We start from the raw sequence: 25,587 nt of genomic DNA, 5'->3' as shown, positions 1-25,587 counted from the left end.
TCCTAGTTCTGTTGGTTCTCAGATGATACAGTCATTTCTCCAGTGAAGGTAAGAAGCAATTAGAAGAGACTTAAAGAGTTTTTTTGTATGTACAGGTCAACCACTGACTGCTTGAATTCTGCCAGCATGAAAATAATCTGTAGTTTCTTATTAAAATGCATTCCCTCTTGAGCTCTCATTCACCTACAAGGCATCCATTTATCAGCCCATATTGGGATTTCCACCCTTTTAAATTCTGGCCTAAAGTTGTTTTTTGGCAAGACAATCTAGCAAATATCATCAGCCCTGCAACTCATTCAGTCCCGTGGCAAAATAGCTCACAGCAAAAGTGCAATCTCCAAAGGAGAAATCACTTTGCAAACAGACACGAACAACAAGGGGGGAGATGCAAGCTGTGCTCAGCATATTCCATTTATAAAGATGGCTGACTCAACCAGATAGAATAACCCCAGTAGGTTAATTCACCATGAATAAATCGCTCAGCATAATATGAAGCTCAAAAGCTGTTTAGCAGTTGATAACTGGCAGCTGGCTAGAAGGTCTCTTGTGATGAAGAGACAGTTTCCACGGAATTCTTAAAGATACCAAAATACTTTTCCTTTCTGATACTTTTCAGGAAAAAACCCATAGCCTCTCACTTCTTTTCTCACATATCCCTTAAGCAAACTGATTTTTAATGAGGTACAGAGAAGTCTGCCTAAGCAAGACCTTCAGGATTTGGCACAGCATAAAGTAACAGTCATTATATCATACCACGCTGTGCAGAAATGTCTCTGTGTACTCTATTAATGCCAGTTCTAGGGAATTTCACAAAGAAGAAATAGAACTGAAATGAGAAACACAAAGGAGATTTATCCCAGGTAAGATGACTAATGAGATTCCTGAGGGTTAACACTGGAAGAAACTTTCAGGCTTAAACTCACAGGCAACATTATAATGCAGATTTCATTGGTGTCCTTCAAGCCACTTGTTGACAAGTAATCTTCAGACTACCTACCACATTTCAGATACAAGTACAAATGCTCTCAATGTATCCAGTGACCATTATGAACACAAGCACCACCAGAGGCACTATGCAAAAGCAACATTAAATAATATTGAGTATCACTCTGCTGCTATTAATGAGCTATAGCACGTACCCAGCAATGCTGCTACTCCACATCCTTACTCCAGGCCAACCACAGACTGTAAGAAAGGCTAAGAAACTGTCCCAGTACAATCATTTCCAAAAAGATTCTCCAATCCTTTGAAGCAGTCTGTGCCTACTTTTGCTATGTGGAGAGTGGATAAAACTACAGCAATACTGGAGACATTAAAGAGCCATCATGTACTACCACATACTTGCTCTACGCTGGACCATAGTTCTTATTCTTGCCATTCTATAAATACAATAAATGAATACAGCATTTGACTACACCTTTGAAATGTAAAAGTATCTTGGAATATCCTGTTTTTCTTTTTCCCTGTGCTCTCCTTGAGAATGACTGTTTTCAGATTTCCAACTGCAGTGGAAATCACCCACCAGCTTTTCCAGATTAAGGTTTTGTGATTTAGGGGATGGAAAAACACAAAAAAGTAGAAAGTTTCACTGCAGTAAAGAAAAGTGGTGCCATTATTTTACAAGGCATTTAAAAAGAAAGCAAAATCCACCACTTACCAAAGTGTCTGTCACATTCTCATTTGATTGCACTGTAAATGCAGAGGTATCCTAGATATACAAATGAAAAACAATGAAAAAATATTTGAGATGGGATGTTTGCAGGTATCTATCAAGACCTGATTTTTTTAATGGTTTATACGGATAAAGTCATAAGGAAATTCACTTAGAATAAAATGATAAATAGATAATCTAAATAGGTACTAATAATAATTAGTTAAGCAGTATTAATATTAAATAAATTCCTTTTTCAATTATATTATCTATGCTTCTAAACCAAGCAATGTTATTAAAGGCAGTGAAATACCCTTCATTAAATACACTTGAATTGCAAGGATTTTGTTTCAGGTACGACGCACTTCTAAGTTGTGAAACTCAAAATCTTTTTTTGCAGTCCCATGTCTGGGGAGTACATCACCTCTAAGTAACTTTCACATCCTCTTGATTCTAGGCTTTTATTTGAATAGTAACTAGGGGAATTACAGGCACAAAATTTTGCCTGCGTTAAGAATGCAAAAAAACCTAAGATGTTTTCCAACATCTCATTCAGAACCAATTAATTTGCAAAATATTGATGGGCCAAATACTCAATAGTGCAAGCATCGACTACTTATTTCCTTGGGGCAAATATTTTGCCTTTGTTATTAGAGGTGCGTGCTGTGTGGCAGCCTTGTGGTTTGTCCCTTCCTTCTGGATTGTCTACTAATTTAAATGTCCTGGGCTTAAAGCACTGGAAGGTTCATTTCCATCCTTGTACATGCTCAGGCTTTTTGGGTACTTTTATAAATGGTGTGCAGAGTATAATGTGGATGAGTCAGTCTCTAAGAGGGTGCTGGAAATTTATGAGACCCCAGGTTATCCACCTGAAATTTCAGGTCTTGGCACAGGCCTGGAATTTGAAAGGATTAATGTGGTATCTTCACACTGTACCTCTGCGATTCCTAATGTGGTCTTATCATCAGTATATCAGCAAACAAATAATTTAGGTTTAACTTTGATATTAAAAGGTATCTTAAATTAAAATAGAGATGTAGAAACAAAACTCACTTTATGTATACATACAGAAAATCACTGACGGCATGTGAAACTAATGAAACCATGCTATACAGGACTTCGGAATTGTGAAAAAAAAATTCCACAAAAGAGAACAAAAAGAGCTAAACCTCCATTTTCCTCCATTTTTGGAGGAAAAACATCAGTCCCAATAAAGGAAGGCAGATTTTTGCTATTAAATTCAACCAGGCCATGAGTACCAAAAGTATTAGCATCATTCCAGTAACATCTAGGAATGTCAGTCAGCATGAAATTGCTGTGCAGCTTGTCTGTAGAAAAGATTTCCTGAAATTGTACATCCAGTCCTAATCCCTTCATAACATCATAGAAAAAAAAATCTCAAAACATGTTTATTCCTTACCTGTGCAAATCCGTTGAATGCTGTGCTGGATGCCTAAGTAGAAGTGAAGATCAGAACAAATTATTTGTTTACTAAATAGAACATGATTTTATTTGAAAAATAAAAATATAGGCCAGACATTGGAAAAAAAAGGTAACATGAAGGGTAAGGCAGCAAGAAATTTGACAACGGTGCTATTTGATAACAGGTGCCACAGGCTTAAAGAAAACAGCAAAAATAAAAGGCAGAGTAACTCAAATATTTTTACAAAATGATAATAACAAAAAAGACTAGGTGCATTTGAAGTTACACATATAGAAGACAAAACCTGCAAGACACAACGTGCCTTCACAGTTCAAAGCTTCATTCACAGTTTTGAAACACATTTTTGTCAGCCTGCTTCATTACACGGCTGAGGGGCACCACACTATGAACAGCTGCATGGCAGTTTTTTAAAAAAAAAAAAAAAGAGAATAGCAGGGGCTTAGGAGGGGTAAAGGGGAACACACAGATGGATTGTTTTCAAACAACAAGGTTATGCATGGCCTAAGGAACTCTTTGTCTAGACTAGGCTACACACTGGGGTAGGTACCTCTTCTTTATCAGCCTCAATTTCCTGGTACAACAATCCATATCTCCGGTTAGCAATTTCATCTTCAGATAAATCTGAGTTGTTGGTCTCATTGTCTTTAGGACTAGTTGAACTCTCGGTGCTAGCATTTCTGGAATTTCCCATTTGAAACAGAGCCAAGGGTCTAGCTATATCCTTGCTCGGTCCGGGATTGCTAATGCCTGCCTGCTCCCCGGGCAAGCCTGGTTTTACTGGTGCCTCCTGACTTTTATTGCTCGTGCTCACACCTACTTCTCCCCAGCTGTTATCAGTCCCTCCTAGGTCTTGTGTAGACCATTTCTCACTAATGCCTAACCAACCATTTTCTGTGTTGCCTTCCTCTGAGTCTTGTTGCTTGGGGAAAAAGGGCCAATTATCCAGTCCATTGGCTTGTCCATCTGACAGATTAGAAAAACCCCAGGAATCGTTAGTAACTGTTGGATCCCAGTTTGCCAGCCAGGGGTCTGTTTCCAAGGCTTCATGAACACCACTGCTACTAGGAAGCACTTCAGTGACTGCTGCCACCCTACCTGTCACTTGGTCTTCTGCATTATCTAAGCAAGGATTACCGCAGCTTGTGCCAGCAGCATCAGCTGTCTCAGGCAGCAATGTGCACTCTTTCTCAGCAGCAGCTAGGCCTTCATCATCAACACTACCATTTGGGAAGAGGCTGATGCTATTGTCTTCAGTTCCTTTACCACACTCTTCTGCACTGAATAATTCAGCATCACACAGAACATCTCCAGTATTTGTAGGGTCCTTTTCTGTGTGGTAAGTTACCACTACATCAACGTGTGCCATCACGTTTATACACTCCATGGATGTACTGTCTCCAGTACTACTGTCAGTTTGGTCTAAGCCATCCTCAAGTGTCCTTCTGTGGTCCTGATCCCAGACACCAAAAACTCTCTCAAGTTCAGTGTCAGTGTTTTCTATAGTTTTACTGTTGTCCACTACAATTTTGTCCCCACCTTCCAGCTCTGTGCTCAACAATGGTATTCCTCCACCTGCCTCATGAAGGGCACCGAGCCCCTTGAATTCTTCTTCCCTAAGGTTTTCTAGCTTAGCAACACTAGTTCTCCCAGTATCCCCACCATTATCTTCCAACTCATACATGTTTTCTGCCTCTGCGCTAACTAAAACATCAAGATCTGATTTTGCTAAACCCGTGTGAAGATCTGCCTCACTATTTCCTTCGGTTTCACAACTTTGCTCTTCCAGTTCCTCTGTACCTTCTACCTCCTCATAGTTAACAGCTCTGGTCTCTACCTGTTCACTTGGGTTGACACCTGCCCACTCGTCTTCCTCCCGCTCTTCCTCTGCCTTTTGCACATCACATGGGAGGGGTTCATCCAACAAGCTATCAGTTCCCAGGATGGGTGTTTCAAAACTGGTTATATTCTCTAAAGGCTGATTCGTCACCACATCTTCCCATGGGACATTTTTGGCATCCAACTGGTCCTCCAGTGAAGTCCTCTGGTTTTCATTTACAGAAGCTGACCCTGGTGCAGCATCCTCCTGCTCACCTACAGCAAGCCAAACGCTAGCAGGCAGAGTGCCCATGGATTTGCTTGAGCTTTGCTCTGCCCCGGAAAAAAGCAAAGACCCGCCTGCAGTAATCTCCTGGCTGACACTGGGTATACTAACATCTAGGTCCCAGTTGAGTGAACCTAGATCAGTTTGAGATCTCTTAATATCTTCTGATGACACACTGTTTGGGGTTTCCTCCATGATCAGGTTATACAGGGAAAGACTTTTTGAAGAATCAGGCTTTAAGCAGACAGAAAAGCAAAGAAAAAACACAAGATGAAAAAGATAAAGGCGGACTTGATGAGAAAACACAAAATTTACATTTTACTAGAGCAATTTTAATTTAAAGAATGAAAATGGCTAAATTAAGCAATTTAAGGAAAAGCTATGTGTTTTACAGCATTTGGAAGCAGTAGATCAGAATGTAAAAGAGCAGTACTGATAGACAAAACTAGAAAACTATATATTACACCACACTGATCGAAGCATGTCTCTAAACTGGCTGTGATTTTTGTGGGGAGGTTTGCTTACCGGCTGCACCAATTCACTGCTTGTCTGTATGGAAGAAAATCATACATAGAAAACATAGAAAACAAGAACGTCATACTTAATTACAGCAGCATTTCATTAATTAGCAGTTCTCAAACTGGCAGCAGTTGTGAAATTGGCCTAGGAAAGAACAGGCAGGCCCTCTCCCCCCTCACACCACAGAAGACTAATCCCAGGCCTGTGAATAAAAGCCACATTTCTAGTCTCTGAATTATATTATAAAAGCAGTTCTATGAGTATGTTGAATATTTATCACACTTTGCTTTCCCGACAGCCACTGACGTTTTATCACAGGTACCCTATTACACCTCATTATAAATCTGAGTTTAGGGTGTAACAAAATCAGAGGCACAGAAATATCTCGATTTGCAATGCTAAATGTCAGGCTTACCGTCCATAGATCCCATGGCAATGTCTGAAAAAAGGAGCAGAAAAAAGCTTTAGGAAAAATACTATTCATGTACTGTATGTTCAACATGTTACATAATTGTGTGCATTCATTAATGACAGAGAGCTTATTTGAATTAATATTTATAGTACATATACATTTTATATATTAGCACTTCTATGTGTGCATGTGTGGGGGTACTTATTTGCATAATAGGTGTGTTGGTTTAACAGGGTGGACAGCCTGCACTGGGCTGTGGTATTCTCCACTGCAAAGCAGCTGTTGATTGCCAGCAAACTCACACCACCCACAGGCATGAGGAACAGCCAGACTCTGGGCTGGTGACTGAATGACTTTCAACAGGTACAGGAGTCTCTGCAAGGTGTAAGCTGTAGTTAACTCACATGGGTCAGATTTTTTTAGCCAGTTAAAAAAAAAAAAACATCCAGCTATCCACTAAGAACATGTGGGTTTTCTTATAACTCTGACAGCAGGAAGACAATTGCATGCTTTCTGAGAAAGAAAATGAGAAAGTTGACCAATGTGTTCATCTTATCTGAAGAAGGAAGTGCAGCAAATTTCATGATAAATAATAATAGCCTATCACATAAGAAAGAACTCTGCTGATTAGGCCCTAAAGCTGTTGGAGGTGCTTCAAAATAGATCTACTATTTTCACACCATCTTGGGTTCAGTTCCTAGGTTAAAATCTATGAAAAAATCTAAAACTGTTCCTAAAATATTTGCAAATGTTAAATGTGACACCTATTATTTGCCTGGGAGAAAGGATTGCTAAATTTAACTCCTTTTCTTGACTGCTTTTTTGTTTTATAAGGACAGAATGGCTCTCTGAACAACTACTGCTCTCACAAACGAAAGAGACAGTAATAGTCACCACTCAGATTTACAGCAAATTAACACCAACAGCTATTTCTCAGTCAGTTTAATTCTGTTTAACTCCAGGTATGTGCTTCATCAGTGGATGAAATTCACAAGACTACGTGTTTACTCTCACACAACATTATTAGCTTAACATTGAGCCTTTAAGGAAAGCCAATAGGTCTATTCTTAATAGCGCTAACCTATACAAACTCTCGTCATCCTACTGACTTCCATGGAAGGAGAGATTGCTCATTTTTCATGTTTTCATTTTCCTTTCATTGCTCGTGAGGCTTTGAGAATGAGGCAGAAGGAACAAACTAAGGGAAAGGCAAGGCAGACCACAGATAGAAGAGGAGAGGGCCAGACACATTAGAAAGGCCACTTATGAAGGAGAAACAAAGAAACAGAAAAGCAAGTGAGGAAGGGCAGACTGGGGCTCACTAACTGTGGTCTGATCACCTTGGCAGAGCAGTGGAGGGAGTCAATTAATTTAATCAACAGGCAAGCCATGCCAGGCCTCCTGAGGCATCCTGGCACAGATGATGACTCCTGTCTTCATGTCACTACTTCAGCAATTTGTTGGGCATAATATTGATGACTAAGGCAAAAACTATACACATATAGAAATGCCATTTAAAGCTCTCTTACTATCTCCTTGCAAAGTAGCACATGGCTCTCCAGAGATTGTAACCACAGGTTTCATTCTGTTGGTGGTGCCACAGCAATGATCCTGTGAGACTGAGACCCAGACTGCAGGGCTATCTTCCCTCCTTCTAAAATTGCGATGCTCTGACTCATCCACATGCTCTTGTGGATGTGGACCATCCTTTCTCACATGCATGGTGTAGGTGAAAGGAGAGAATGAAGGTGCTCAGGGAATGCTTCCTATGCACCCTGATGAAAACCTAAAACATACTTTTCTACGCTGAATTATATTCTGTACTTCATGGTACAGTTAAATTTAAAAGAACTCTTTTCACTAGAACCCAAACGTGTTCTGTCACAGAAGTTAAATGTGTTTGGTTAAATGACCCCTCTGCCCTAATTAGCATTATGACAAGACAAGCTGAAAAGGTAGAGTTAGCAAAGTCACAGAGTTTTCCGTCACTGCTGAATGCCAAGGAATTTCTTTCCCTTTCCCTGTTTAGAGGGAGCAAGAAAAATATCAAGCAAGATGCATAAAGCCTCTGCTGTAATTTAACACTCCTCCTAGAAAAACTCAATGAGAAATTCACTGACGATAGACTGCTTGTCTGGCAGTGCATATGCCATCGGAGAACACTGCAGATCTCCTTATATAACCAGGACTGCACACCAAATAATAGAGATCAGCAGAGAGCCAGAACTACCTCAGCCTTAAAGCTTCTTGTCTGCTCAGTCTTTTCCCAGTGCCGCATTCCTACAGAGCTGATTAGTCCTCTCATATCTCACTGTACCAGCCAGGTTAGTGATGGCCACAGGGATAATAGGTTTCTCTAACAGCGTCCTAATACTACTGCCTTGTCTATATACAACACAGAGCTCCAGTTCTGCTGGCCAGTAGAACCTCCCTACTGTGCTTTCAGCCCTATGGGTAGTGAGGGAGAGTTCTAGATCTTAAAATAGCAGTTGCCCTAAGATAAGGCAATGAAAATCAGCAACTTGATACATCAGCTTTTTTTTCCTTTTACTTTTTTTTTTCATCTCATATTCCTGCAAGAAACAACCATGGCAAATATTACCATAGAACACAGAATTTCTTTAACATAACATCCTGCAAGGAAACATCCTACTCCATCCTGTCATTTTCCTTCAGGTTAGATCCAAAATAGATTTTTAAAAGCAAAACCACTCGGCTCATATTCCTTCATTGGTAGAGAAACTCCATCATAGTAACACAATTGCATGCTGACTCTGTGAGACCTAGGTCCCCTGAGGCATCTCTCCAGACATGAAAAGTCAAAGCCAGGTCAGAAAAGTTGTCAGAAAAAAAGGCACTGGAGAATTATAATGCTGGCACTAAGAGTTATTATATAAAATGGAAAATAATGGCACAGCAAAGTCAAGGCGAAGGTACCAGCAACCGCTCTCATTGATGAACATCTTATTTTGCCACCTGACAACTTCTTCTCCTTCCAGTACATCATCAAGTGCAGGTTACTGAAGGGGAAAGGTAGATGGCTGTCAAGAGCTGCTCGGGAAAATGAAGTTTTTCAGGCACTGCAGATGCACTGCTCATTAGTACATGAGGCAAAGCTTTGCTGCAAAACACACCACTTTGCATTCATATGCTTTGTCTATCTCAAGACAAAGAGATACCTGAGACATGGGTGAATGAGTAACTCCAGTTGATACAACTTCTGGCTTGAAAGGGTCAAAGTCCAGGTCTAGCAAAGATTCCTCTTTCTTAGCTTCAGGAAGTTCATTCTGTCAGAAGAGAACATACATAACTCCTGAAAAACTCATCTTTCATATGCTGCCCTTGGCAGCAAAATATTAGGAGGTCCAAGGGAAAAAAAAAAAAATTATATCACAGACTTCCTAGCTGCAGCACAAGCCAGGAGGGGAGGAAGCTCTCAAGACTTTACTGAGCTTTAGTGTAGCTTTTACATTTATGAACTTCACTCATATGATGTCTTTGTTTCCTCTGTGGCACAGCTTTGCCTTTTTCAGGCTAAAAAAATTGCAGCCCTCTTGAAAGAGTCTTCATTGTTTGACTGTGAAAGCCCTTTTAAAGTGCTTTGAATCAGACACCAAAATTAAAAATGGAACCCAATATCCATACATTCTCATAAAGGAATTGCTCCCCAAACACAAACATTAGTAATAAGCCATTACAGAAGGCCATAAATGCATTTAAATTAAGTTTCAATTCTTAAAATGAATAACAATATACATTTGTGATAGATGAGCCTTTGTTCAGTAAACCACATGTACCTTGAAACAGGTTGTAACGTTCTGATTTTGTAAGAATGATTGTGTAACGTATATTGTTAGTTGCTAACGAAGCATAGAACTGAGTTATAGGTAACTTAGAAGTGGAAACCATAGAAATTAAGTAGCCAATGAATGAGCTTGCTGTTAAAGATGACCAAATATGGGAGAGGGGTCAACTAAGGGACAAGTGAGGAAGAGGAGCAACTTCATCCCATCGACCACTAGAAGGTAGAAGACGACCCCCTAACAACAACTGGCGCATGTGCAGAATAAGCCTCAGTGAAACAATCGGGACCCGGAACTAAAGGACTATAAAAACCTGAATTCGGAGAGGGACGGTGCATGCCGTTGATAGAGCTGAGACGCTCTGGCCGCCCAGCGCTGTTTGCTTAATTGCCGCCTGCTAAATTAATAAAATTAAGTTTGTAACTGAATTAACTGTTTTCCGACTGGTGACTGGGAAACCCACGATAACAACATTTAATGCTGCCCTTAGTTCTAAACTTTAGGAAACATTTCACATAACATTAACTAATTCTTCCTGTACTTATCTGCTCTTACAACCTTTTTTTGTTTGCAATTAATGAATTAGCCAGGTTCTCTGAGGTCACTGCAAATACATATATCGGTTCAATGGGCTACAGGCCTTTCTCTCTGTAATGTAACATGAACAAATTATTAGTGTGCTTCAACAAACATGAAACTGTAGCTGAGATTTAATTATCACTAATGATAATTATTCTAGGCAAGCATCTTGGTTTTGGTAACAAGGCTAGTACTGCCTAATGCCAGCTCCTCAGTGTTTATTAAATAGTGGGAGAAGCTTGTCTTTTGAAGTAATTAGCATCCTATTTTGAAAAGGGTTCAGATCGGAAATTACAGCATAGGAAATTACTTGTACCCATACACTCGCATAAAATCTTATGTAAGAATGGTAACATGGGGTCAGACCACATAGCCCAGCTTCTCGTCCCTGACTGTGACCAAGTTTATCGAAGTCTACAACAGGGCTGTTCTAAGAACAGCAAAACAAGGAGATAATAATGATGATGACAGTAACATAAAGAGTCTTTCTATTATTAAATCATTTAAGAGTGTAAACTTTCCAAATTAGTGTTACTATTGGTAAACAAATATTCAAATCCAAGTAAATAATGTCTTCATATGCCCCAAGACATTGGATCTCTCTGTGTCATCTGGAAATTTAGTAAAAATAGCTCCTCAGCATCCCTGCTAGGAATGACTGAGTGACCTGGAGCTCTTCAGTCTGGAAAAGGGGTGCTAGTGGGGATGACAGACTTCTCAATAGTTCCCAGTGACAGGACAAGGGGCAGCGGGCACAAATTGGAACACAGGAACTCTTATCTGAATATGAGGAAAAACTTGTTTACTCTGAGGGTGGCAGAATGCTGGGACAGGCTGACAAGAGAGGTTGTGGAGTCTCCTTCTCTGGTGACGCTCAAAATGCACCTGGATACAATCCTGTGCAGCCTGCTCTAGGTGATCCTGCTTTGGCAGGAGGGTTGGAATAGATGATCTCCAGGGGTCCCTTCCAACCCGCACTGTTCTATGACTGTGGTGCTTCATGAGTGGGGTCTATACAGGCATTTGACAGGAGTTTGACAGCTCCACAATTCCTCCAAAGCAAGAAGTTGATGGGGGCAGAAGTCTGAATCTGTGAAAAGGTGGTGGTGCTCCATGTGGCACATAGTTCACCTGGGGACACCCTTGCATTGGATAGTATGAATGTAAAATCTTAGATGTGCTGAGTGACTGAACATATTTGTGGCAGAGTAGTCTATTGATGATTACTAAATAAGTAGAAACCATGCTGAGGTTTGCCCTGAGCGGCAAACAGCCAGAGGCTAGGAGACTACAAAATAAGGGGGCACAGGGATTATCAGTTTTATTTGGCTTATCTTCTACTCTTCCCTTGGTCTCTGCTTTTGGTCACCGAAACAGCTCTCCTTACCAGAAACCAGCACCACATTCATTCTGTCATGCCTCTCATCTGATACATTCAGATTTCAACACATATGTCCTGAGGTACTAGCACTTGTATGGTCATATACCTTGATGAGATAACAAAGCATCGGCTAGCATATAATCAGAAATGGATGGAGATGGAAAAGTTCATTATCTTTCAGTGAGGTTTGAAAATGAAGTTGTTATTTATGAGGACTGAGTCAAATGCACAAGACTCTCACTTAGGCCTTGCATGAGGACAGCTAAGGTCTGTAGTGGCAGGGTACTGGATCACTGCAAAAATTGCTATTACCCATTGCTTAAGACCAAAATGAAGGGAACTTTTCTCATAACTTTGGGAACAAAAGCCCAAATAAGCACACAGCATAACTGAGATATCTAGTTAGCTGGAGATTTAGGAGAAACAGGAACCTCAGATAAGGGACAAAGTTGTGACAGGAAAGCCTGCCAGTCATCCTTTGTTAACTCCATTGCAACATGACAAAGTATCCATAAATGGCACATTTGAAAGAGGCAGCTGTGGCAGAAGACAAGCTGTTCCTCTCAGCGGACATGTACACACAGGGGATGAAGAACGCATAAAGAAACCTGTAATGACCACCAAAACTGCCACCCTCTCTCTCTGCACACAGTCTGCACAAGCCAGCCTTCAAATAGCCTCAGCAGATATGGGCTGTTCATTCAGAGCTGTAGGACACACTCAGACATGTTAAATACCTGGAGGGGGCATATTATGAAGGCCTACAATGTCCAAGCTGGTAACTGGACACTAGGGAGCAATGTGATGTTAAGGAAACATGAACCAAAGCAAGGAACACTCATTTCTAAATGTTCTGTTTCATCCTGTTGCTGAGGTATCACATCTTCTCACCTCTTTCTGTTACTTAGCAGTAATTAAATCCTCTCTTAACAATGAATACATTGGAAGTGTGACCTGCTTTGCTGAATCCGGGGCAAAATATTCCAACAGCATCAAGCAGAACTGTCTTAGAGTATCTTGTACAGCACTGAATGCATTAGTACTGCTCGGTAAAGAAAGATGGACAACAATTGCTGGTTATTTGTGTTCCCAAGAAAAGCGTTCGGCCTGTTCATAACCCTCCCTGAAACATGGGATTAAAGCAGCAAAGCTCTATTCATCGACTTGTTGGTTTTGTGCCCTTACAGGAGGACAGTGCCAGGGACACCAGCAGTGGTCCATTGGGAAATCCTAAACCGTTAGAAGGCTCTGCAGGCTCAATAGCTTCCTCCATGCTGCCCAACAAGGGCTCTCAGAGTGTAGGAGATGCTGTAAGAATAGAGGAGTAAATCCTTTTTCCTGTCAACTTCTTGCAATACATTTTTGATGCTGCTTTCTCTTAAAGAAGGATATAAAAAGTATACATCTCACTTTTTGAGTATGTCTGCATATACTCTGAGATCTCAGATAGAGTAAGGATGCTTTAGGGGTGGGGAGTGGGTTTTATGGAGGGAGAATTGTGGATGAATCATGAGAAGGTGGCCAGGCAATATAGCTTAGGTCATTCCTAGGTCACTGACTGCAGAGGAGGGAGGGACTCACTGAAGGGAGGATCAATTTTTCCTTGAGAGACAAAGAAAAGATTTCAGTTCTCAGAAGCATGCCCCACCTTTATTATGCCATTCCATTTTTATACCAATCTCTCGTAGAAAGGCTGTAAAGATTCTGGAAATGTGACTTACATTCATTTAAAGCCCTATTCTAGTGTCAGCTCTTAATGGAAAAAACAAATCCATTCCACTTCTGTTTTCCCTGGCTGGCCTGACAAGTGAAGGTTAGGTGAATGCAGCATTTAATGCAGGGGGGCACTCCTAGCACAGGATACAACAACTCATCCCACTGATGTCAAGGCTCATGCTGTCAGAGCGGTAACTCCCATGGAGTCATGGGACAATGGTGCAGCAGACCTACAACCTCCCTTCAGCAGGAGGGCCCAGAATGCAGCTGTGCAATGGGAGCTGCCATTAATTCTTTAACTGCATGGGGACTTAACTATAAATAACTCTTTTATCTTCCAAATAGGTCCCCCTGGACAGCCAGTGCCTTTTTCTGCCCTCCACAAGAACACAAAACATCACATAATCAAATTCTCTACAATAATTTTATTTTTCATTGCTGTGCCTACATTCTCCTGTGTTGTCAAATGAATTAACACAAAACCAGTAATTCACATAAACCCAAGAAATTTATAAACATTCTGCATAAGCTTTAGATCTGCATATTTGTCCCCAGTCTATCAGACCCGGGCTCAGATTTCTGAGTTGTAATTACCATAATAGAAAGGGTCCATTATTGAACAATGAAGCAGCTACCATAACTGCATGAAAGCTGAATAAATGAATACAAATTAGACAGACTTTTTTTTACACAACTCTGGCTTTTCTGTTTGTTAGACGCAATTAAAAAAATATTCATAATAATGAGATAAAAGTAATTTTGATCACTTCTCTGCTGTGTAACTAATGTTTCTATGAGTCGAAACCAAGTGAATGAATACTCTAGCTGAAGCACTATTCATCCCTGCAAAAAGTAGATTAAAGCAGCCAGGCCTTTTTTTTTTTTTAAATCACTCAAAAGAAAAAATGAATACTTTTTATGATTTTGATGGAGAAATGAAAATAATGAAGGATCACTGTAAAGTACCACTTGGGATGTTTAAGATTAGAAAAAAGCACCTCAGGTGAACTCTCACCTTGCAATTCAACCTGGATTCAGTTAAATATCAAACATGGCTGTGTTTCATTGTGGTTTTTGTCAGGCCTCTTAGGAAATCTCTCATTTTTGTTCAATATATCAGCAGTAATAGGCCTTTTGAGTGATTTTGTGTGGCCTACTCAGAGAAAACACTGTATACATGACCTTTTCAAGATAACAAAAAGGGTAATCTGGCGCACCCTCCTCCTTCTCTACAGAGATCAGTCCCAAGGCCACTATCTTAGACAAAGTCATGGTGATTGCAAGGTTGGACCCGTACACCATCCTCAGAAGCTTACCTGTGATGGGGTTGTCACATTGATTTCTGGGACAAAGTTGTCATCAAAGAAGTTAATGATGTTCTCCTGCTGCAACTCCTTTGTGGGTGTGAGCTTAGGCAGCGGTGGGACTGGTGGACCTTTTCTTAGCTAGGCAGACAGCAAAAATGTCACAGACTAGTTCAGGGATAAAAGAAAGACCTTTAAGCTAGACCCAAACAGCTTGTGTTAGGCTTTTATCTGTTGTTTCACCTTAAGTGTGAGAGTAAGTCATGAACTGAAAGTGTGGAAAGTGCTAAGAAATGTTGCTTTTGCAAACTGAAAAATGTTATTGTATTCTTTACTGACTTAAAGGACTTAGGCTGCCTCATCAGGAATCCTGTGTAGAGAATTTAGGATAGCACATAAAATAAGGGGGAATACTGTTCTCAAGGGTTCAATTTGAGTACATAGCTCTGCTAAAAGATACAGATGATCCTGGACAATGAGATAAGGGGTTAAATCGTGACTGAGGACATGGGCTGGAACTTAAGGAAATCAGGCTCAACGAACAGGCTTCAACCATGTTGATTGTACATCAAGGCAAACAGGAAAAACGGGCAAAACGATGTGGGGTCTCTGGGGTCTCGATAAATCTAATCATTTTGATCAGGAGAGAACAAACCTTTTCAGAGGCTACAAAATTAACACGTGTAATCTGAAACCTGTATTGGAGCTTTGACTTCCTGCAGCCCAGGGCCCTGTCAGTTGCCGGGAAAGTTAAGATAAAGACAACTACTTGCCAGTAAGCAGTTGTCCCAGCCAGTAAGCAGTTGTCCCAGACAAAAGGACTCATACATTTTAATTTTCTTCACCAATGGAAGTGGGAATGTCCCAGACATGCCATGTGTATTATATTGTGTACTGCTGTGGATGGGGCCCTTGGCTGAGCCTGTAAAATCCATAGTTAAACAGAGGAAGGAGGTGAAAGGTTCAACCTGAGGAAGACTCGGAGCCTTCATCGCTGAGACCCCCGACGACCACTACCACAGGACAACGCGCAGACGCAATTGGGAGGAGTTTATGGAAACACCTCTTTGAACTCATCTTAATACGAAGCGGGACAGGTGATGAATATGTATAGATGTATGGTATAAAAAGGCTGCAGGCACTGACCAAAAGTGTGCCTACTTTTGTTGGGTCACCCGCTCTTGCAAGAACGTATAATAAATTACTGCTTCACTACTTGTCTACCTTAAGTCCTGTTTTTAGGACCTTTTTTCATTTCTAACAAAAGGAATCAAACATTTGTTGGCCACCAAATACCTAGAAATAAACATAATGGGAACAGCAAAACAACTCTATGTTTCAAATTCATTCTAATTCAAGGCTTAAGATTTCACATGAAAGCATTTATTGGCTGATTTTTTTCTGCTCTGATGGGCACACAGCACAAGGTACTTTCTCTCCTATGCAGTCCATAGTTGGAAGGGCAATACTGTACAGAATCAGGCCTCTGCAGCTTTTTGGCTTCTTAAGTTCATTTCCATTTAGCTTTGGGATCTCACTCCTGTCCACCTGTTGCTACCTTTAAAGCCTACTTAACTCTTAAGAGCATATCACCTCTGGGAACCATCACAGCACTTCACAGGTGCTTAGGTTACTAATTCCCCCAGCTCTCCAGAGATTCACATAACTATGTGTGCTCCTTTCAGCTGGGACAGAGTTAATTTTCTTCACAGTGGCTGGTACAGGGCTGTGTTTTGTGTTGTGAAAAGTGTTGATCACTCAGGAATGTTTTGTTACTGCTGAGCAATGTTTATGCAGAGCCAAGGCCTTTTCTGCTGCTCATACCACCCCACCAAAGAGGAACCTGGGGATGCACAAAAAGCTGGGAGGGGACACAGTCAGGACAGCTGACCCAAACTGACCAAAAGGGATATTCCATACCATATGATGTCATGCTTAGCATATAAAGCTGGGGGAAGAAGGGGGGGGACGTTCAGAGCGATGGTCTTTGCCTTCCCAAGTCACCGTTACATGTGATGGAGCCATGCATTCCTGGGGGTGGCTGAAAACCTGCCTGTCCATGGGAAGTGGTGAATGAATTCCTGGTTTCCCTTTGCTAGCATGAGCAGCTTTTGCTTTATCTACTAAGCTGACTTTATCTCAAACCACAAGTTTTCTCATTGTTACCTTTCTGCTTTTCTCCCCCATCCCACCACGGCGGGGTGAGAGTGAGCAAGTGGGTGGTCATTTGGTGCCAGCTGGGGTTAAACCGTAACACTGACAAACCAATTGCTTGGAATAACACCAAATACTACCATGGAATTTTAAAATCTGTCAAAATAGCAAAAACAAATCCACAAAAAAAATAATCTTCATGTGGTATGGTGATGTAACACCATTAGCACCAGTAAGGCTAAACTGAGTTGTACCATATGAATATTCAGGCAATAAGGTGTCATTTTTTGGGAAACCAGAGAAAACTAAAGACGAATTCTGACATGCTACCCATGTAGAAATAGTCAGCAGAGCAGCTATCTGAATTCTGAAAACATCAGTAACATCAACAAAATCCTTTGTTATGTTCACAAAGTATCACAGACATCTCCTATGCTACAGATGAAACTGACGCATGAAACTCAATATTATTTCACTAGTACTGGTAAGAATAGAAATTATTCCAGTGACTCCAACAGTGTCAAACTTCTCAGCCAGTGATAACAACAACAAATACACCTTTAATTATCAGTAATACAGAACAGAAACATGTAACACTGAGATTCACAAGGAGGCTTTTGAAATCAACTATCCAACTATCACAGCTGGGATGTGGGTCCTTAAAGACCATGCAAAGTCCCCCCAGTTCACCAGACACCTCAAATTTTCTTCATTCCTCCTTATATAAAAGCTACTTTCCACATATGCTGATGACACAGGAGTGAGCAACCACTGAATAGGACAGCAATGGAGCCAGTGGCCTCCCTCTCATTTCTCAGTTACTTCCTAGATGAAAAACCCACTATCTGCATCATCTCAGCTATCTTTTACTACACAGCAGACCGGTTTTTCCTGTTAGGTTTCCACTTACCTGTGTGGGTGACTTAGGCCGGGCTGGTGCCGGAGATGCTGGTGTCAGCATATGATTGGGACTAGCAGTTGGGCTGGGCAGGGGAGAGCCCTCCTCTGGTGGTGACGGTGTTTTTGCAATGCGGAGTGGACCTGAATCGCTGGACAGGAACAAAGCAATGTCAATGACATATGTACCATGCTGATTTAGTACCTCAGCAGTTTGATGCAACAGCTGAAGTGCATTGCACCAGCCACTGTGAAGAAAATTACCTAATGTAATGCCAGTGACCAGAAACGGCAGTACACACCGGGGATGAACTGAGTAATTATAATAATGACTGAAACTAGAACTGCAATTACATTAAATTGAAGTTCAGTTGTCTTCAGTGTCAAAGGAAGTTTTAATTTTGAGTGATGATGATTTTTAAAACATCTGTTTACCTGATCATTATAACTTGAGGGAAACACAGCACCTGCATTTTTTCAGATTTTGTATTTGAAATAATATTTCCCATATAAGTTTGTAACCATCATAAAATGTGAGATGGAATTATTGTTTTCATTTCACATGGTTCTCAGTATAAAAGGCTATAAAGATAAAAACCCCACGGGTATTTAATCTGTTCATAACAATGAATAATAAAAATAATTTTAAAAGTTCAGCAACTTCAGAAAGGTTTCAATAAAACAAAACACAACCAAGATTATTACAAAGATACTCACTATTTAGAGAGACAACTCACCACAACTATAAACAAACAGTAGTCAAGTGACTTCAACAGAACTCTGCTGATACTAAGAAAAGATCTGTTGAAGTCCTGAGAAAGGATCTGCCTTTCCCATGAAAAGACCTGGTGCAAACACCAAGACTACCTAGAAATGCTGAAAGCTGGCAACTCAGAGAGACTATAAACTACAGCACTCAATGACCACAGTACTCAGTAAAAGAAGAACGAGTCCTACACATCTTCAGGGAGAACAAAAGCACTACCTGAAGAGACCACACCATCAACGTGTTCCTAATGCTAACACAAGAAAAATTCGTTCTTTGAAAAGGTCAGACTTAGCTCACACTCACCACCTCTTTCTGTGAAAATATTAAAAAAAGAAAAATATGAGTAGTTATTAAGAAATTTCTTTCCCAGGTACAGTATTTGCCTTCAGGATATTCTTACAAATTTTTAAGATGTTTCTTTTTATACAGTTCTTTAAAGGAAAGATGAGATGTCTACTATCTACTTCTCATACATGTCAAAAGGAAGGCTGTTTTATCTTACAAAGACTCACTACTGAGCAGTCATTTAGAGCACCATAACTAATAATGGAAGTCAAAATCTATCCAGGTTTTCAGATAAGGCTCTGTGAACAACACCGGGACAGCAAAATGGTAATTAAAAAAATAATGGATTTTTTAAAAAGCATTTTAAAAATATGTTAAGAAGATCACACTGAATTAACCTGTCCCTACTCATTCGCAGCTAGAGTAATTATTTTTTTATCTCATTGAAGAGGATGGGAATGCAGGGGGAGGGAGTATGTGCACACTGGACATAGTCTAGGTGACCAAAATACCTGGATTTTACAAAAACTTCTTGAAGTTTTCCAACACTACGTCCCACAAAAGTATTTTACAAGTGCTTCATAGAAACACAGTACAGCTCATGAGTCCATCCAAAAGGGTCTGGAAGTGGTGATACATGAGCTAACAGCTCTATGAAGGCAGTATGTATGAGTGCAGATTAACACTGAACTAATTGAAAACAAAAATTTTGGACACGTTATTAATAAAGGAGTTGTGAAGCTTGCATTTGGTCAGAAGGTTTGATATTCTATTCTTTGTTCTTTCAGAAGTGAGATCAAAACAAATGTAAAATTCTTTGCCATATGTTTGAGGCAGATGTTATGTTGCTTGGTCAGCCTAAATTGTTGCTAATCTGAATCCATCTTGAGGGCAAATTAGCAGTAGCTATACCATTGTCTTGATTCCTTCTGATAAGGTGGGATTGGCTGGAAATTCAGGATTTGTGTATTCCCTCTAGGTATCATTGTGTTTTTGTAAGTCTCACTGCTTCACAATTTCACTCTTCTGCCTGTCATGACCACAGTGCCAAGAGATCAAATTATGGCAGAAAAGTTACATTTGTTGCATGCAAAAAAATTAAAAATACTGCACTGACATCAACTGACCTTAAGAAAACCATCTGATTTTAAACTTTTTTTTGCTTTCCTTTACATTTTAAGACATGATTTCTCTTGAAAGTCATTAAAAGTATGGTATTTTGTGGCATTCTTTTTACTTCAGCTTTTATGATGCACTATCAGATCACATTTCTTGACTCTCCCATGAGCAGAGGAGATAAAAGCTGACTTACAAAAGTTGGGGTTACCACCTAATCACATGCCCTTGGGAACTAAACACACACCTAAGTATTTCAAGGCTTTAAAAAAAAAAATTCAGTTACCAACACTGCTGTAGAGTAAACATCTAAGAACAAATGAGCTACATATTTGTAGCTGGTGCATGCTGGTGTAACTGTTTACAGTGAACTAGGCTAAACTGCAACAGCTGTGAATCCAGCTTTTATGCTTTTTAAAAAAGGAAGAATGGGTGGTTGATGAATGAAGTGTTGTACCTTTATTCATGTTGAGAATGACTTATTCCAAGCTACTTTCATCTAACATCCTGAACGAACAGACCCAGTGACTGTGTTGTGCAGAAATCAGTACAAATATGGTGAAACCCAGAAAGCCTACAGCAATGCAATTAATGAAAAAAACCCAATAAATTCACCTTGGTGCCCCTTGAATGGTGAAGGCCTTGTCTGCATGCTGATCTCCCAGCTTCGTCATCACTTCGTATAGTTTGTGACATAGCTGAGAAAACAAAACACATGCCTGAGTTTATATGAAGCATTATATTAATGATTAACAACAAAACCATGGGTGATAAATCTGGTCTGATAACTCATAACCTTAAATCAGATAACTTTAAAATGGCATATAGGTCTTTCCAAAAATATTCAGAGCCATGTATATCAAAAGCCTAAGTAGAGACCTATTAAAACCCACAGAGTCAAATATAACAGCAGTTCTTCAAAAACATAAGCTGGTTTTCAGAGAACAAGCATGTAAGTGTGACTGACTGCTGCCTGATGTGATAAAGGAGGTTGTCTAAAGTTTAAAGCAACATGGGTTGCTGAGAAAATTAATGTTTTCCCCTCAAAAACCTAATCTGCATTTCTGTGGGACTTGAGTCAAGCGAGTTTTCCATACCATTTTTATTCCTTTTAGTAGGTTACTGCAGATAAGAATACATTACCACTTAGCAAGGAATATTCACAAGATCCTCCCTGAAACTGCATTGTTTGCCTACCAGTCCCAGATATAATGTTGCATGATTATCAATATGTACAGCAATTTCGAAGGGACTGCTTGACATATTTTTCTGGTACTGATTAAGCAAGGAGATGTTTAGCAATGGGACACACTAAAAAATATTGAGGATGACAATATACTATAAGGAATAGAGAAGCTATCAAAATAGAAAGTGAATTTAGTGCTACATCTGATAATGCATTGTAATCCAAAATTGTATGGGATACCCTTTCCTTAAGGAAAGTACAAAAATGGCAAGTAGAAACCAATATAAAGATTATACTACAAATCTGGAGCTAGGGCAAATTCTCACGCGTGCCTCTGTTAGATTTTTACTGCTGCGTCACAAGATGCTTGCTGCTATACATATCACATAATCCATTATACATGAGATATTAGTTTTTACTCACTAAAGCTATTTCCTTGTGAAACTTGGCCTCGAGGCTGGATACATTTTTGAAGGTGTTTACATAGAAGCCAACTCGTCTGCGGAGGATGTCATGAAGAAAAGAAAAAGAATAAAAGATAGGGGTGGGAGGGCCACAAAGGCAAGTTAGTTATTTTTTTCCCCCAGTCTACAAGCAACATTCTTGACTTTTATTCTTAGCAAAGCAAGTAATATGATTGAACGTCCAAATTTTGAACTAGTTTGTTCTTCATTATTCTTGTGTGAAGAACCGTATTTCACTCTGCAGAGTGATTCAACTTGAGACTACTCCACACAGGGAGGCTTCAGCTTGTTTTAGAGAAAGGGAAGATCAGAGAAGGATTTGTACAAATGCAGCACAAACACATGGAAAGGAAGGGGCTCTGGGCACCCTATCTCCCATCAGACAGCAGGAAACCATTCCCTGGAAGGAGAGAGGTACCACTCTGGCACTGCGAATGCCTGCGATCTAGATGCCATTGCAGGCCCCAGGCAGTGCAGGTGTGCCTGAGGCAGCTCTAAGGTACGAATCTCAGTACAGCTGGGGGTGGGTGTCCTGGGCTCAGCCCTCCCTAAAGACATCAGCCCTGAAATACACACATGCATGTGTAAGAGGAAAAGAATTTCTAATATAGGATAGACATTTCTAATACAGACTAAACATGCAGTCAAAAAAATCTGCTTGCTTGCTTGCTTCCTTGGGGTAATACATACATCTTTGTACACTTTGAAAGTAGAAAGGCATTTTTTCATTTTGAATTTTATTATTATTATTACTATTTTCCTATTTAAAACTTTCATGTGTAATTTCTCCTAACTTCTACTACAAAAATCATATTTGGCTAAGGATGGGCCTGCAAAATGTCAACTCAGTGGATCATTTTCTTCCTGAAGAACTGTAGTAACTAAAAATAAAGGACCCTGAAAGCAATTGCTCTTTTAAATGATGCCTGTTGTTCAAATTAAATTCTCCCTTTCCCTGAGACTAGATAGTGGGCAACACACGTGTTGAAATAACAGGGCCCTTACTCTAAATCACTCATATGTGCTTTTACTTTTAGTAAGCCCATAAAATAAATATTGTGAAGTCCTAAGAAACTTTTCAACTGAAATAGGCAGAAACACAGCAGGAAAAACTCTTAATTGATCTGAAATTTAACAGGAGTTAATTTAGAAGGCAGAGAAGACAAGGGATATTTCGGTGACTCACAATGTACTTCCACTCCAGCCAGTCATTTATTAAAGAACATCGCACACTAATGAGATGCTTATTTTTCTACTGCTGTTGTTCTCTCATTCATTTTGTCTGCATTTTCCGTATAAACAGTCTATGATTATACATCCCAAATGAATGATCTATGCCATCAAATGTTTTTACATCACAGAATAGTCAGCACAAAACCGTATTTTGAAGTAGCTATACTATTATGTTTCCCTTCTTCTAGTGCTTTGCCAGTATTTTATTAGAACTGGGAAACAACAACTGGCATTAAATCTTTATACATATGTAAGGTTCTTCATGTCAATACCTTTTACAGAAAAATGACCAATAAATAGACCCACTGCAAATCTTCAAGAAAAGTTTGTGGCTGCCCTGTATAGTTACTTTTGACAGTGGAAACATTTTATCCCTTTTATTAACAAGTGGCATTTTTTTCCTGGAAAGGATTGGGTATCCACTACCAAGGTTTCCGAGAAAGGTGATTGATGCAGTTGGCCGCAGTCATGATCTGCTGTTATCTGTTCTGTCACATTTTGTTATCCATACAATGGAGACCTTTTTGCACCTCAGAAGGAAGATATGATAAAGAAACTTAAGTGCCAAGATACACTGAAAGAAGCATTACAATAAATAAAATTTTGGGTCATTTTCAGGCATTTTCCCTGTTATTATTTTAAAAAGACAATGGATAGGATCTTCAAGAAGCCATTGGAGCATTTTATCATCAGCTCCTTAAAATTCCCTGGTTTCCTTCACTTAGTCCACCATTAGGCCTTCCAGACAACATCTGCCTAGGCTTACCGTGACCACAGAGATGGCAACTCTTCTTGTAAATCAGTGTTAAACTCTTCAAAAACTTTCTGTGCTTTCTGAAATTCTTCTTCTGCCTAAAACAAAATGAAACAGAGAGACTTCTGCAATCACTGTGACATAGCAAAACCTACCAAATTTGGTTTGGTAGGTTTTTAAATTTTTTGACAAGGATGTGACTCAGTTCCACACCATGGAGACCAACACAGGACCGTCTGTCCCCTAGGTCTCATCAAGAAAGAAAGTTAGGGGTCAAAGGGGATTCACTCCTGAAAGAGGTTTGGCATGCCTTCCCCATCTACCAAAATAATCAATACAAACTTCTGCTAAAGGATATTGCTAGTTAATGCTAGAGGAAAAAGAGGAGAAACTTTGTGCTCAGAGTCTGCACAGAAACAAATGCCACCCAAACTCTCGAAGTCTTCTGCCAGCATCCTTATGATTGCTCTACCTTGGTAATTCTGCCTTCATCTTTTCTTTTTGAGCTCTGCAGGGCTTCTAGATGATGCCTTGCACTGTCATAGTCTACCAGCTTTCTGCTTCGTTTTGCAATGCGAGTCTGTACAGGGACAGAAATGAAAGTCAGGACAAACAGCACTTAAAAAAAGCTACTGTACCTCCATTGTCATTTAAGTTGTTGACATATTGTCCCTTTTCTGCTGTCCATATTAAAATTACTATATCATGCAAGAACATGGACGTGGTAGAAGAGACAAGCTAATCACCTTATTTTAAATAGGGAATTACTTTACAGATTGTTTGGAAGGGGTTTGTGGGCGTAGGGCTTACAGGCCTTGAAAGTGAGATATCTATGTTATGTAAGACTTGCCTCCTTCTCCAGAATAAGTGGTAACACCTCCTTTTTCCCTTATATATAGTGTGCAAGTTTAATGAATAATTAACATTTTTTTTTCTACAGTTGGAAAAATGCTTAAAATATATTTCTCAGGATGGTTGCTCTAACACATAATGAAGATGACTCCATGATAATCTTATAAATTGTGCTTTATAGGAAATCATTACTGTACTTTGATATCAGGAAATTGTCCTAGATATGTATCCAAGGTCAACAACGACCCATCCACCAGTTTTTGATGGAAGTCTTCCCAAAGTTCGTCACATTTCTGTGAAGGTAGAAAAGAGAAACCTTAGTAGTTTAATTCCCCTCCAAAGGTAGGAGAAATACAAATGGAACTGGTAAAGATTAGTCTTTTTGAAGATTTAAAACATTCTTTATGGTAGTAAATCAGAGTGCGCTTACAAAGTAAATGAAAAGTAGTACTTGACATTGCAGGTTTTAATTCAGAACAAAAGATTTAGTTTAGCAGCTAGTTTGTGCTTTCGTTCTTTCAAATAGTAACTGCTCTGTGAAAATAAGGATATCAAGGTTTCAAGTTCATCCCCAGAGTTTCAGGTCCCTGACAACAACACAAACTCTGAAGCTGCCCTAGTTCTTAAGCCTAAGTATGTTCACTGGTGATGAAACTTCCTTACAGAGAAAAGGAGTACAACTAAAAATAAAAGAGTAGATAAAACAAAGGGGAAAAAAAAAAGGAAAAAAAGCAAGCAGGTTTCCCATAATTTACAAAGATTTGTAAACTTAGTTTTGCTTCATCGTTTTTAAAATAAAAACAGTGGCGACCCAACTCTAATACAGTTGCTTTTTGTGCCATTAAGGTACATTTGATGAAATGGCTGATGGACAGAGAAGAACATTATCTCACACTGTTTGAGAATTGGGATGACAGGTATGAAATATGCCAACATCAGCAGGCAAAATAAACAAAAGCCCTCCTCC

General features: G+C 39.7%; 1 protein-coding gene across 1 annotated transcript in view; it reads right to left on the bottom strand.

Annotated features, from left to right (window-relative positions):
* Positions 1 to 25,587, bottom strand: part of AMPH (amphiphysin) — a gene marked incomplete at its 5' end in the record, with an annotated part of 110,557 nt that overhangs the window by 21,214 nt on the left and 63,756 nt on the right. Inside the window, 12 exons of the mRNA XM_084280548.1 lie at positions 1,658 to 1,708; positions 3,072 to 3,104; positions 5,722 to 5,745; positions 6,131 to 6,154; positions 9,307 to 9,414; positions 14,923 to 15,051; positions 17,975 to 18,113; positions 20,747 to 20,829; positions 21,741 to 21,816; positions 23,781 to 23,866; positions 24,241 to 24,348; positions 24,818 to 24,913. Of these exons, the coding sequence (XP_084136674.1) occupies positions 1,658 to 1,708; positions 3,072 to 3,104; positions 5,722 to 5,745; positions 6,131 to 6,154; positions 9,307 to 9,414; positions 14,923 to 15,051; positions 17,975 to 18,113; positions 20,747 to 20,829; positions 21,741 to 21,816; positions 23,781 to 23,866; positions 24,241 to 24,348; positions 24,818 to 24,913 (957 nt within the window). The remainder of the gene's footprint in view (positions 1 to 1,657; positions 1,709 to 3,071; positions 3,105 to 5,721; positions 5,746 to 6,130; positions 6,155 to 9,306; positions 9,415 to 14,922; positions 15,052 to 17,974; positions 18,114 to 20,746; positions 20,830 to 21,740; positions 21,817 to 23,780; positions 23,867 to 24,240; positions 24,349 to 24,817; positions 24,914 to 25,587) is intronic.

This window comes from Gallinula chloropus, assembly GCF_964237585.1.
Source record: "Gallinula chloropus genome assembly, chromosome: 2".
In the NCBI taxonomy this organism is placed as follows: domain Eukaryota; kingdom Metazoa; phylum Chordata; class Aves; order Gruiformes; family Rallidae; genus Gallinula; species Gallinula chloropus.
The sequence above is the reverse complement of the archived record's forward strand: the minus strand, read 5'-3'. Positions and strand labels throughout refer to the sequence as shown.